The 14,958-nt window shown below is 35.1% G+C and overlaps 1 protein-coding gene across 3 annotated transcripts in view; it reads right to left on the minus strand.

Moving 5' to 3' along the window:
- Positions 1-3,360: 3,360 nt before the first annotated feature.
- Positions 3,361-14,958, minus strand: part of LOC106074320 (cyclic nucleotide-gated olfactory channel-like) — a 196,046-nt gene continuing 184,448 nt past the window's right edge. For all 3 annotated transcript variants that reach the window (XM_056039139.1, XM_056039140.1, XM_056039141.1), the window contains one exon: positions 3,361-13,087. In XM_056039139.1, coding sequence (XP_055895114.1) covers positions 12,644-13,087 — 444 coding nt within the window. In that variant the 3' untranslated portion in view covers positions 3,361-12,643. The remainder of the gene's footprint in view (positions 13,088-14,958) is intronic.

Consider the following 14,958-nt stretch of genomic DNA (forward strand, 5'->3'; position numbering starts at 1 on the left):
TGGCAAATGGTGGAACCTGGACATTGATCTTAAAAACGGCTCTAACGATTTTCCTAGATTTCGGCGTTTGATGTATATTGTTAGCAAAAGAATTACTGGCTTGTTGGTCACCCTGGGAAAATTCTAGTTTAACCGTTATAATTTTTGGAAGTATGAAAAGAAATAAATTTAAATTTGGCTAGAGAACTAGAAAATATTTATCTTGAAAAAACTCTACGTCCAAGGTTATTTTAGGACGTATGCATTATATTATTCAAGAGTCGTATCAATGAATGTCCAGGGACATTTAGTGCTGCTTCTTCTAGGTCTAGATCTAAAGGGCTATCATTACTTAATACTTTAATAATTATAAGTCCTGTCTTCGAGTCCGAAGATTAATGAGGAATGCAGTATTTCCCGTCGTTACGCAGCCTCAGTCTAGTAGACTTATACATTCGCTTAACTAGAATCTTTTTCTCGTGGTGGAGGGGGGGGGTGAATGGGGTAAAAATGGCACTTTTAGTGATTAAATCTAAAATTCATTAGCTTCGAAAAACAAATTGAATATTTTGCATGCTATATAAAAGAGGTATTGCCTTTTTTAAAGAAGTATTTTTTATGTTTTTTTGTTTGGTTTTGTGTATCTGGTATACAGGGTATATGCAATACGGAAGTACTGTTAAGCTAGTTTTGTTTTTTTAAAGAAAATAATAATTTCTGTTGGATCATGTTTTTCATTATGTGTTAAAAAAAGAGAATAATTATAATTTGATCTATTAGAAATGTCCAGTCTATAAATTGTTATCGGATATTTTCATAAGTGAAATAAAAATCCATAAATAGCAAACTTTCTGGTGTATGAGCCATACAAAATACCGAATTATTGATGAGCAAAAGACTTTTTAAAAACCATATACGAATATTTCTGCTATTTTCAGCACTGTAGTTCTAAGAACTTTCGCTTGTACAGCAAAGTACTTTTTTTTACAAAAGCCTACCTCTATTCAACACGTATCTTCGTAAAATGTGGGGTAGGTTGGTAGCTCGTTGGTCAAACTGGGAAAACTCTAGTTTGACCGTTAGAATTTTTTAAATAAAAAAAAATTAAATTCGGCTTGAGAATTAGGTCTAGATCTAGATCCAACATCAGTTTAGATAGTACTTCGAGTTCTTGAAATGACTATTGGGAATTCCGAATGTAAGGCCATATAGATTCAAGAGTTTAATAATTAAATTTCACGCTTCGTCTTCTAAGTCTAGATCTAAAGGCCGATCATTGGAATATTATAAAATGTCGTAGATCTATACATTCGTTCAACTAAGATTCTTTTTTTATTGGGAGTTTCTGAGTCTACCAAGCTCCAAGACATTAGTTTGGGAAAAGTAAAGGCAGTTGTTCGTTGTGCTGACCGCGGCATCTTCGTTAACCGTGGGCCACAGATTTAGATGACCTTAAAATCATCTGCCATATAAATCGCAAGGTCTGAAACGGGAACTTTTTCTTAATTTTTATATAGTCTGATTAAATTTTTTTTTTCAAAATATTAGTGTAGCAAAAACCATCAAAATCCGAGAAATTTATTTAGAATAACAATAATCAAAAAGATTTTTAATGCTTCAAATCTTAAGGGTAGTTTTAGCACTAACCAAGCCAATCAGGTCTTAAGGCGTATATTTTTAATACGAACTTAAATACTGATTAAGGGTTTGTTAAGTGTACGACAGCACAGGGCTTTGAGAATAAAAGGGAAAAGATGGGGGGTGGGGTGGAGGTGGGGGGGGGGTGCGGGTTTCGCGATATTTTGAAAAACAAAACTTATTGCAAAGAGATATAATAAGCAGATAGGATTGCATTCATCAGTAATATGCAGAGGGCTCGACATATCAAAGTCCGTTTTGAATTGTTTGTGTTCTTTTATTGGGCAAATAGGTTCTGATGTAACTTTGCTATGAAGTGTTTGGGTTTATTTTATTGGGTAATTAAGTTCTGATGTAACTTTGTTATGAAGTGTTTGGGTTTATTTTTGGGCAATTAGGTTCTGATGTAACTTTCTAATGAAGTGTTTGGGCTTATTTTATTGAGTAATTAGGTTCTGATGTAACTTTGTTATGAAGTGTTTGGGTTTAATTTTGGGCAATTAGGTTCTGATGTAACTTTCTAATGAAGTGTTTGGGCTTATTTTATTGAGTAATTAGGTTCTGATGTAACTTTGTTATGAAGTGTTTGGGTTTATTTTTGGGCAATTAGGTTCTGATGTAACTTTCTAATGAAGTGTTTGGGCTTATTTTATTGAGTAATTAGGTTCTGATGTAACTTTGTTATGAAGTGTTTGGGTTTATTTTTGGGCAATTAGGTTCTGATGTAACTTTCTAATGAAGTGTTTGGGCTTATTTTATTGAGTAATTAGGTTCTGATGTAACTTTGTTATGAAGTGTTTGGGCTTATTTTATTGAGTAATTAGGTTCTGATGTAACTTTGCTATGAAATATTTGTGCTTTTTTTATTGGGTATTTGGATTCTGATGTAACTTTGATGAAAAGAGGTGTTTGCAATTTTTGTTGTCTGAATAGATTCAGATGTAACTCAGTTATGTAGTGTTTGTGCTTGTTTGTGTTGTCTGAAAAGGTTCAGATGTAACTCAGTTATGGAGTGTTTGTGCGTGTTTGTGTTGTCTGAAAAGGTTCAGATGTAACTCAGTTATGGAGTGTTTGTGCGTGTTTGTGTTGTCTGAAAAGGTTCAGATGTAACTCAGTTATGGAGTGTTTGTGTTGTCTGAAATGGTTCAGATGTAACTCAGTTATGGAGTGTTTGTGTTGTCTGAAAAGGTTCAGATGTAACTCAGTTATGGAGTGTTTGTGTTGTCTGAAAAGGTTCAGATGTATGTATTACTGTATGGAACCGCAGATGCTGAGACACAGGGGCGGCGAACAAAACATGAATGTCACTTGACATAGGTCTGATATTGTACACGATAAATTTTGTTTCTTGTATGAAAATCAGTAGTTTTGAAGTGAATTGAAATATTGCTTTGAAATCATTGGATTTCTTTCTTTGATATTTTCATTTGTATTTGCACACATTGCTTTTTTTTTTTTTTTTTTTTTTTTTTTTTTTTACAAACTTTATTCGATTATATTTAATAGTTTATTTAATACTCTACTACTGTTGGAATTACCTCGCCCCTCCCCAATGATATCAACACTCTAGACTCTATAGAGAAAAATTTTCTCGTTATTCTTCACGTATTTATGCTAATTCTTACATTTAATTTCAAAACTGTAGACACTAACACACACACACACACGCATACACACACAGACACACACACACACATATGAAGTCTTAGCATTCCAGAAATGCAACTCTTTCAACAGTTGATAGCAGCTTTCAGTATGAACTTTATTGTCACAAATTCCATTGACTGCGAAAAAACAAAAACAATGACATGAATCATTCTTGAAATAAAACGAAACGAAATATCTCATCTTACAAGATACATGTCTAGAACAATGATCAATATTCTAAAACACATTGCAAATCTGTAAGTTAACAAGACTTTTTTGTGAGTCCTATTAGGGACATTCACATGGAGGCAAAATCGTATTATCATCACAATCAACTAGTACTAAAAATGATCATTTTTACATACAATAAAACAAAAACAACAAGAGCATACTACAATTTAGTTAATTTGGAAGTGGACATTTTATGAATTGAAACCCCTACCTTGATATTCCCACCTATTTAGTGGCATGAGAAAGACATTGTGATATTAGGACTAAAAAAACAACAAAAATAAATGTTAAATTCTGTATACACAAGGTGCTGTCACGCTGTCATGTAAAGAGAAAGAAAGAGAATGAGGAAGGGGAAAGAGAGAGAGAGAGAGAGAGTGAAAAGAGAGAGATAATGAATTAGGGATAGCTTTTGGAAAATGTTCAAAAGAAAGCTAGTAGATGGAAAGAGAAAGTTGTACAGAGAGAGAGAGAGAGAGAGAGAGAGAGAGAGAGGGAGAAAGAGAGAGGGAGAGAGAGGGGGGAGAGAGAGAGGGAGAGAGAGGGAGAGAGAGGGAGAGAGAGGGAAAGAGAGAGAGGGAGAGAGAGGGAGAGAGAGGGAAAGAGAGGGAAAGAGAGAGAGGGAGAGGAGAGGGAGAGAGAGGGAAAGAGAGAGAGGGAGAGAGAGAGAGAGAGAGAGAGAGAGAGAGAGAGAGGGAGAGAGAGGGGGGGGGGGGAGAGAGGGAGAGAGGGAGAGAGAGAGAGAGAGAGAGAAACGAAAAGGAGACAGAGTGTCGAGAACGAAAGAGCCATATAAAGATGGGGAGGAGAGGGTGAGAAAGAGAGACTTATGAAAAGGATAGATAGATAGATAGATAGATAGATTAGATAGATAGATAGATAGATAGATAGATAGATAGATAGATAGATAGATAGATTAGATAGATAGATTAGATAGATAGATTAGATAGATAGATAGATAGATAGATAGATAGATAGATAGATACATACATAGATAGATAGATAGATAGATAGATAAATAGATAAACGGATAGGTAGATCGGTAAGATAGATAGTTTAGATAGATAGATAGATAGATAGATACATAGATAGATAGATAGATAGATAGATAGATAGATACATAGATAGATAGATAGATAGATAAATAGATAAATGGATAGGTAGATCGGTAAGATAGATAGTTTAGATAGATAGATAGATAGATAGATAGATAGATAGATAGATAGATAGATAGATAGATAGATAGGTTATAGATAGATAGATTAAATAGATAGATAGATAGATAGACAGACAGACAGACAGACAGATAGAAATACAGATAGATGAATGGATGGTGAGAGAGAGAGAGAGAGAGAGAAACCAATTAATAATCCAAATTTGGAAGACTTGAAATTTGGTTTCTTGCTATTTTATTTTCTCAATTATCCTTTCAATAATTTCCATCTAATTTGCGAATCTTTTGTCTTATGCTCGCCCTTCGAACAAATCCGTTTCAACAAAGCGTCCTCAAGTTCGACAACTTCTGTCACCGCCGTCGGACCCAATGTCGGCTGAAATCAAAAGTAGGACAAATCCCACAGGTGTAAGTTTTGCATGGAAACTTTTTTTTTCCATTATCTCGGCGATTACGTCATCAAATTCCGTTGATAATTTTGCTGTCCCGACCAATCAATGTTAGACTCATAAAGCCGTTATTATGATTGTTATTGTTCTGTTATTGAAAAGTCCACTTCCATTTATGGATAATGTCAAATGCATTTAATGGCATTACGACTGGGATTGCCAGGATTATGAATTAAAATAACAGAACTCCAAGGGAGTAGCCCATATTTTCTTTCTCAGTTTGATTAGGAGAGGCGCGGTGGCTGAGCGGTAAAGCGCTTGGCTTCTGAACCGATGTCCCGCGGGTTCAAATCGCATTGAAGACTGGGATTTTGAATTTCGTGATTTTTGGGCGCCTCTGAGTCCACCCAGCTCTAGCGGGTACCTGACATTAGTTGATGAAAATAAAGGCGGTTGGTAGTTGTGCTGGCCACATGACCGCCTCGTTAACAGTGGGCCACAGAAACAGATGACCTTTACATCATCTGCCCTATAGATCGCAAGGTCTGAAAAGGGACATTTATTTATGCTGCGTGGTTGAAGATGAGCACATTTCTCATTTCCTGTGAACTCAAAGATGGCTATTAAGTCTAATCCTCGCTTTTGAAAATCCGACCACAGACGTGTCTACTGCTGATATATCTGCTTCTTCTCTCAGCCTTTGTTACCTCTGAGTTCTTTCATGCTGGCCGCTGTCCTTGACTCGTACCTTGAGACTCCGACACTGACGGCTTCACGCCATGAGAAGCAATCGAGATCTAGTGTTTCCTTAAGGGTGTCTTTGTGACGCTTTTGTTGACCGCCCCCCCCCCCCCATTTTTCCGAGAGCGCTTTCCTGCACAAAGCTCACTATAAAGAAGTCGTTTGGGAAGGCGATTTTCATGCATAAGGACCTCCCCATCAAAATTGGGACCTTTTTTTTTATAGTGGGCACTACTCATCACAATGGAGAGAAAGAGAATCAGCTTGTCAAAGAATTTGTCCTTGTCTACACTCTAAGAAAACTTTTTTGATTGATAAATTTAGTGTCGTAGCTAGGGTGGGGGGAAGAGGGGGAGAATTTGAAAATCCCCCTGGCCCCAACTTGAAGGGGGTCCTAAAATGTGTGTTTTTTTACATTAAAAATAAAATATTATCCCCCGCCCCTTTTTGGGCTTCTAAACGATGGAGATTTCTTAGCTACGTCCCTGGATAAATTAATTCTTTCTTGATGAATTAAAAACAAAAATTTTTATTATGTTATTAATTTCAGACGTTCGTTTAAAAAAATTACGTCCTACGCCTATTTCGTAAGAATAGCGCATAAATCAAGCAGTAAACATGTTTGTCGTGTTTTTTGTAGACCCAGCAGAAAGCGTGACGTCTGCTTCTGAACGATTTAATGTTAGGAAGACATGTTTTAATAGTTTCGGCGTTTGTTGGCTTAATAATTTTAGAATTATTTCGTTTATTAAGTTCATCCTTTTCTGCTGTTTGGTTGTAACAGTGGTATTTAAATTAGTATACACTAAAAGAGATGCAGAAAAAAAACTAGTGAAGAATTGCTGTAAATCTTAAAAAAAACAACAACGTGCAAAATAAAAAAAAAGCTTATATTAGGGAAAGAACCGCACTATCATCACCATATTTCTCAATAATGCAAGATTTAACTCTTTCTATATAAAAAAAAACAAAAAAATATTTTACTAAATATCTAACTATTTAGTGAATGTTTTAATTGATTCCTGTGTTGTCATCGACAATGAATCATTGTGCAGAGCTTCGACTTGATCCGAGAATGGGAAGTGGGAGAAATGATGTGTACAAGATTTGTACTAGACAGAGTGAGTGATTTATAAAAATGTTGTTGTTGTTATTTTTTTGTAAGTCAAATGTGAAGAACTTAAAGTGAAGAATAAATGAAAAACGAAATTGATATTTAAAAAAAAAAGCTTTCTAGAGATACATCCGAATATCGTAATGAAATCAGTAGACTAGCCAGACACACACGATAAAAAAAAGGTGTGTTTCCATGGCAACAAAAAATATATATCAATAATAGAGAGAGCGATGGAGAGAATGAGAAAACGAGAGAGAGAGAGAGATAAGGATAGGGAGAGACAGGGAGAAGGCGCAAGAGAGAGAGATTGAGAAAAATGTCTAGATGGCGTAAATAACTAAACAAATTTATGTGTAAATAAGTGATGTAAGCCTAGGTACCTGCAGCCATGAGACGTAATCTAAATACACAGTTTTTTTTACATTCAGTTTAAAACATTCATACCTCAGTCTATGCATAGGAATAAAAGTAGGTCAGTAAGCAGACGATATTGAGTCAAACTATGAAAATGATCTTCTAGAGATTCACACATCATAGTAACATCAAATTTACATATATTTCTCCGTTTTATCCAATACATCATTAGAATCAACAATCTATACATTTGTTGCAAGCGTTTGAACACATTGGTATTTTTTTTAGTAGATCTCTACTCAAAATTCTATTGTACTATGTATGTTTGTTTTTCAGCTTCTAGAAACAAGAACATGCTACAGTCTTTTACTATCTCTTACCCCAGTGGTTCTCAAACACATTTTCAGGCCTCGCGGAACACTATATTCCGCGGAACACAGTTCGGGAAACACTGACTTAGTGGTTTAGGTGCCAGTTACTTGCATTCTCCCCACCCCCCCCCCATCCTTATCAATGATTACAGTTCTGCTGGTCCCAATATCTTACTCTGAGACCAGGAACTGATTGTCAGACCCTATTAGAAACACATGCTTTTGATATCTATTTATAGCTAGAGGATTACTTATGCTCATTAGTTTACGGCGCCTAAACTATTTAACCTCTGGGAGAGGGGGGGGACTAGTTAGACTTGGCTCCACCCTAGGAGAAAGAAAACAATTAGTCCAAAATTCTTGCTGCCTTGTGGCTACGCCCAAACATGGGGAGGCTTCGGACGTCAACCCTAAGGAAAAAATGATGAGCCGGTGACTCTTTGGTAGCTTGCAGTATTCAGTGCTACACCTTGGCACAGCCTGCGACAACGCTGATCCCAAACTTTGTTGTCGTTCTACTGGACACGTCAGCTGCGTGGAGAGGAGGGGGCGACACCTTTCCGTCCATAGTAATCGCGTTCATCTCATTTCTATAAGATGATTTATGGTTTATATAATTTACATTTGGAGATTCTGATTTACTTTTACAAGACTTAAAATGACAGGAACCATGGTTTCGAGAAATTTAGGGTACTAGCACGTGATTGGGGGGTCAGGCTTTTCACTGAATGGGGGAAAAGGTGCACCCAAGAGACACTGCTCAGAAGGGAGCTAAATCTCAGCACAGTCAACTTGCTACGAAAAGAGTTTCAGAAAAAAAAACAGCTAAGAGTGTCTAGGTCAATTAACTTACAAAACAACATCATAGAGTCATGAAACGATAAACTTGGCGCCATCTAGAAAAAGGGAGAGTGGACTTAAAATGTTGGGTTTCTTCTTAACCGTCTGCTGGGTTTATATTGATTTATATTTGAAAACAAAGCTTCTTATATACATTCTACAGTGCAACGTTAATTATTAATGTTTTTGGCAACTTCTCGAGAATTGAAAATTGAGGCATCGTATATATTCACTAGGAGTTGTATATCTGAAACTTAAACACAGATTTCCTTTTAAAAAATACTTAAAGTTTTCAAGCTTTCCTTGTTTTTGTATGAATCTCAAGTGGCGGGAAAAAAGTAATATTTGAAATCCGAGAGTCCTAAGAGGAGAGGATTCACTATTAATCGAAATACATAAAAAATAGCTTCTATATTAATTGTCTTTTCCTGTCTCTCTTTGAAGTGAAAGTGGTCTTTTTTCTGTGTTAGTCTGTCGAAACAAAATAAATTCATAATTCATGTATTCTCTTCATTAGAAATACTGCATAACAAAAGTTTTTTTTTCAGAAACATCAAAAATAAAGAATTTTAAGAACATATTTTGAAACGTATCTAGTAGTCATGTTCATTGAGAAATACGAAACTTAACTCTGTAACACGAAGTGAACACTGCATACAACAGTTTCTAGACACTTGTGTAAATTGAACATTAATGAAAGAGAAAACAGGAGATGATATTTTCAAATTACAGTTCCCATCATTCCCGTCTGCTTGATGAATCATGGGAACACATCCATATGCAACCAATCAAATTCTATCTGCTAACAGTTTGCAAACAGAAAACCAGAAAAATTATTTGTTAATGAATATCTTAATATTATAATACACATCAGTAATGAGTGACGAGATTTTTCATGAATGAAAGAATCAAAAGAAAAGAAAAAAACTAAAACAGAAAATGGAACATAAAATCTTTGGACGGATTCCCGAATTCCCATTTTCCCCCAAAACCCGTAAATAAAAATGCAGAAGATTGTAATAGTTAAAATGCAACTTAAAAAGTAAATAAAAAAGGACAAACATTGGTATCAAGAACATTTCAGAACAGCCATTTAAAATTATTTATTGTATCATTCAACGAGAGTAAACTCGTATCCCTAGGATTTGAATACTTTGATTATGGCTACAGATTAATGGTCAGATGTAAATGTTACATTCAAATATAAACGGACCTTAAGGGCAATGTCTTCCAGCATTGGCTATGACACAATGTATTCTTGACGATCTTGTTTTCAATGTCTGCTAAATAACAGCCATATATTTCTTGCTGGACAATGTATTCTAGACGTTTACTTCTAGACGATATCTTCCTGACGATGTATTCTAGGCAAAGTCTTCTAAACAATATTATATATATATATTTCTCACAAGACCATACCTATTGGACGTTTCCATAAAGACAATGCTTACTAGACATTGCCATCTGGATCATGTTTTCTTGACAATGCTTTCTGGACAGCGTCTTCTAGACAATGCCTTCTAGATAATGCCTTCTGGACAATGCCTTCTGGACAATGCCTTCTGGACAGCGTCTTCTAGACAATGCCTTCTGGACAATGCCTTCTGGACAGCGTCTTTTAGACAATGCCTTCTAGACAATGCCTTCTAGACAATGCCTTCTGGAAAATGCCTTCTGGAAAATGCCTTATAGAAATGCCTTTTAGAGTGCCTTCTGGACAACATTGCCATCTGGATCATGTTTTCTTGACAATGCCTTCTGGACAGCGTCTTCTAGACAATGCCTTCTGGACAATGCCTTCTGGAAAATGCATTCTGGACAGCGTCTTCTAGACAATGCCTTCTGGAAAATGCCTTCTGGACAATGCCTTCTGGAAAATGCCTTCTGGATAGCGTCTTCTAGACAATGCCTTCTGGAAAATGCCTTCTGGACAATGCCTTCTAGACAATGCCTTCTGGAAAATACCTTCTGGAAAATACCTTCTGGACAATGCCTTCTAGACAATGCCTTCTAGAAAATGCCTTCTAGACAACGCCTTCTAGACAATGCCTTTTAGAGTGCCTTCTGGACAATGCCTTCTAGACAATGCCTTTTAGAGTGCCTTCTGGACAATGCCTTCTAGGGAATGCTAAAATAAACTGTAACGGTAACATAATCTAGAGGCAATTATCCCCACAGTCTACACATTGCCATATGAGCACATATTGCCCAATATGAACACATTTCAAATGTATTTTACAGTTCTCTCTAAAAGTTTAATAAGAAGACTAAACAAAAATGTCGGCTACTTAATTTTTGTGAGTAGTAATTTCTTATTCTCGATAAAGCATGTTCAAATAATCATAGCACTTTGGAAAAACTCGTCAGATTGTTGCAGTGAAATGAAGAGAATTTCTGGATTCTTACTAGATCAGTGTTAAACAAAAATACTTATTAGTTTTCAGACTTTATTCTAGTATAAAAACAACTTTGCTGAAAACTTGTAAACAAAAACTAAAATTTAAAAAAATAATAATTTGAAATATTTAAATTGTATTGTGATAAAAAAGGATTAATTATTTAATTATGTAACAGTTCTGTCACTGAAATCAAAATAAACTAAAATTAAAAAAAAATAGAAACAATTAATGCATAGCACCATCATAGCAGTTGAAAGGAAAGCATATTAAAAACTAGAAACACAATAACAAAGAAAACAAAATGCAATATCTTTCAACTGAAATAAAAGAGTTCTTACATATAATTAGTCATTTCTCCGTAAATCTCTATAGTATGACTTCATATATATATATATATATATATATATGCCTAAAGTATTTAGATACTTGCTTTTCGTGTGATAGTTCTTCAAGATCTGTCAGAATTGCAAGTTTTGGCTGGTTAAAAGTTATTATTATTGCACATCTGGAATATCTAGTTTTCACAAAATATCTAGTTTATTTTTTTTTAAATCTTTAATAAAAAAAACAAACAACTAAAGTGCCCAGGAAAAAAAAACAGAAACATTTCTTGAAAAAAAAAGTATGATACAATATTTGTGCAATTGTTACTTTTGGCTAAACATTATTAAACGAAATTGAAACCAACATCATGAAGCAAGATATGATACATATGTCTTGTTTTTCGCTTTTAGTATATTTATTGAATAGGCACATATTGAACATTAGTACAGTGACAAAGCATTCCATACACTTCAATGACCTATTGTGAAGAAGAGTTATAACAGATCAACAGCCTTGCACAGGGTGGCGTTCACTTGGAACTCTAGACGCAGTATGAAGTGAAGAAACATGAGATACACTGACATCACAAAGTCTGGAATACAGTAGGCCTACATGTCTGAGAGCCCGTTCAAAACAAAAATGGTGAGTTTCGGTAATTAGCCTCAACACTTCAACAAATTATATCCACTATTTAAAAAACAAAATGGTGAGTTTCGGTAATTAGCCTCAACACTTCAACAAATTATATCCACTATTGAAAAACAAAGAATTAAATTATTTATTGCTTTGAATTTGATACAAGTTTTGTTCTTTGATACACGGGAAGAACTTAGAGGAATCATAGAAAAAGTCAGACCCGTCATAAGGGATGGAACACTCAATAATCACAGATTTCCTAAAAATGAAGCTGGTTTCTATTCAAGCTCTGATTACCAGAAACCATCTACAGTGATATATTTAAAAAAAAGTAACAGGGATATTTAAATTTTTGAAATATATGTGTGAGTGGCACTTGCATTGGCGAATTGTCCTGTGGAAATAGGTAATACATCCATCTTTTCTTTTAGAATTATATCCATTTTCCCAAGAACATATCCATTTTCCCTAGAACATATCCATTTTCCCTTTTTCCCTAGAACATATCCATTTTCCCTAGAACATATCCATTTTCCCTAGAACATATCCATTTTCCCTAGAACATATCCATTTTCCCTAGAACATATCCATTTTTCTCAGAATATTTACAGTGTTTTCAAAACATATCCATCTTTTAAAGATCTTATCCATTCTTTTCACAACGTATCCATCTTTTAAAGATCTTATCCATTCTTTTCAAAACGTATCCATCTATTTCAGAACATATCCATCTTTTAGAACATATCCATCAGAACTTGCAATTATTTTAAAACAGTGAAGTTGGACTTTGAGCTCAGAGATGTTTAGGTTGTCGAAGAGTCTGCAGTCACTTCTGCTATGTTGGCAGTATTGGAAAATGTGGAGACGAGATCGTCCTCCCTGGCCAGGACTTTCTCCACTTTCGTCATCCTCTGTTTCAACTTCTGTTGCGTCGTGTTAAACTCGGCTAGAAGGCGGGCGAAGCGTGTCTGCAGGTTGTCTAGAGAGAGGTCTATCCTGTCCACTCTTTGCTCCACCGTCTCCTGTCTCTCCTCCGCCCGCCTCATTGCCTCTTCGTCCAGGAGGTTGTCCTTCATGAGGATCATCCGGCCGGCCTCTATCAGTTTTCTCTTGGCTTCCGGATATTCGGTGAGCGCGTCCCAGAGAGCGTCCTTGGAAAGACAGAAGAGGTCAGAGTAACCTAGACTTCGAACGTTGGCGGTTCTTCGGTTGCCTGTCTTGTTTCCGGCGATATTTAATATGCTGACCTAGATGGAAGAAATAAACATAGCATTATGAAAATAAGATATGCTAAGATAAAATATCTGCATGCTTAATTATACACTTCTACTTTGGTAAAATTTCTAATACTAGCATCTATAACATAAAGCAGAAAGTAAGGCGTATGTATGTATGTTTCGTATAGAAATCAAATCCGTTTCACTAATCTTGATAAAACTTGGCATACATGTTCCTTGGGTACTAATTGGAACTGTAACGTATGTATAGTAGCCCTAAAACAAACTTAAGACCCTAAAATAAAAAGTTGCCCAACTCTATTATAGTATTACTATTTCATGGATCTAGGCCATGTTTATCATGTTTACATGAAACAAGATCGAAAGGATCTAGATCTAATTTTTAAAACTACACTTTGCACAGATAGTTTTTTAATTTGACACATGAAAATACAAAATATAGTCTATTGATTTCATTATTTAATAAAAATTAACCTTCAAATTTGTGTTTCAAAAGCATTTTTACATAAATTCGTTCCTTATATCTGCGAAATTAGAAGTCCTGACGTACTTCATAATCCGATTTATTTAACAAATCGGGTAAATCCGTTTTAATTTTACTTCATATTTCATTCATCTCGCGCTTCTTTCGTTTTTAATACATATGGATGTATCGGCTTAACGGGTAAACCCATTTTCGCAAAACTACCTTTATTTTCGTGGCGAAAGAGAAAATTTGAAAGAAACATTATAAGATCGCCATCCCTTATTTCTAGTTAAGGCACATTTAGAAATCTTATCAACACATATTGATTCCTAAAATGATTTATTTCATTTATTTTTCCTATTAATCAATAAAGAAGGTTTATGGAAATAGATATTGAAGACTTTTGTCTTTGATTATCACACAATACAGGAAATTGCTTGACTGATGGGGGCCCCTCTTGGTTAGGGGTTAATTCATCTGAAGGCATTTAGAAATCACTTCAGTCCCATAGTAACTCTATCGAGCCCAGCTACGTTGTAATTCTATTTCAACTTTTTGTGGGCCACAAAATTTCAAAATCATTCCAGGAGCTAGAGAGTTTTTTTCAGCACATTGTAACAATTATCAATCAAACACTGCAATTCATACTGTTACATCATGATGTAATAAATGTTTTGCAGACTCAGGAAATCTCTTTTCGGTCAATGTAACAAGTGATGGGTGACAGTATTATTGTGGATATGTATTTAAAACCTAAGGAAAAGACGCACATATCATGTCACGTTAATCTAGATGTATTTTCTTCTACAGTGCACATCACCCAGATAGAGTTCCTGGATCTTAAATGCACTAATACACAGATAAGTGTAAATATAAATCCAAAAACTTTGATCCGTGATTCATGCATTCAATTGAATGTCATAGCTGCCAGTATATTTCAGTGCAAGCAGGTCATGCCCGATTTTGAGCAGGAGAAAAAAAATATATATAAAAAAATACACTGCACTTTACAGGTTCATGATTTTTTTAACAAAAAAAACAAAAAAAAAAAAAAAAAAGAAAAGAAAAAAAAAGCTGTTAACATAATCAAAGTCTGTCGGTCAAAAGTCCCGCGTTCAAATTCTAAAGGATTTTTGGACTGGGTGGTAATGTGCCCTCATCTCTTCGAAACATCTTTTCGGATTACTAATGAACATTTCCATTGGACTAGTCCAATTTTTTCAGTGCTGCGTTACGTTTGTTGGAGATATATCTAGCGATATAGACCTAAACTTTTCTAATCACTTTAACATTAAAAAATTAACATTCATCTTTTCTTTTTGTTCTTCGAAATTTTGAGTTTGTAGATGTATTATATTTCCATTTGTTCAGCTTTTGGTCTACAAGGGTGTTGTGTGGTTCTTCGAGTTCCAAG

This window comes from Biomphalaria glabrata, chromosome 8 (assembly GCF_947242115.1).
Source record: "Biomphalaria glabrata chromosome 8, xgBioGlab47.1, whole genome shotgun sequence".
In the NCBI taxonomy this organism is placed as follows: Eukaryota; Metazoa; Mollusca; class Gastropoda; family Planorbidae; genus Biomphalaria; species Biomphalaria glabrata.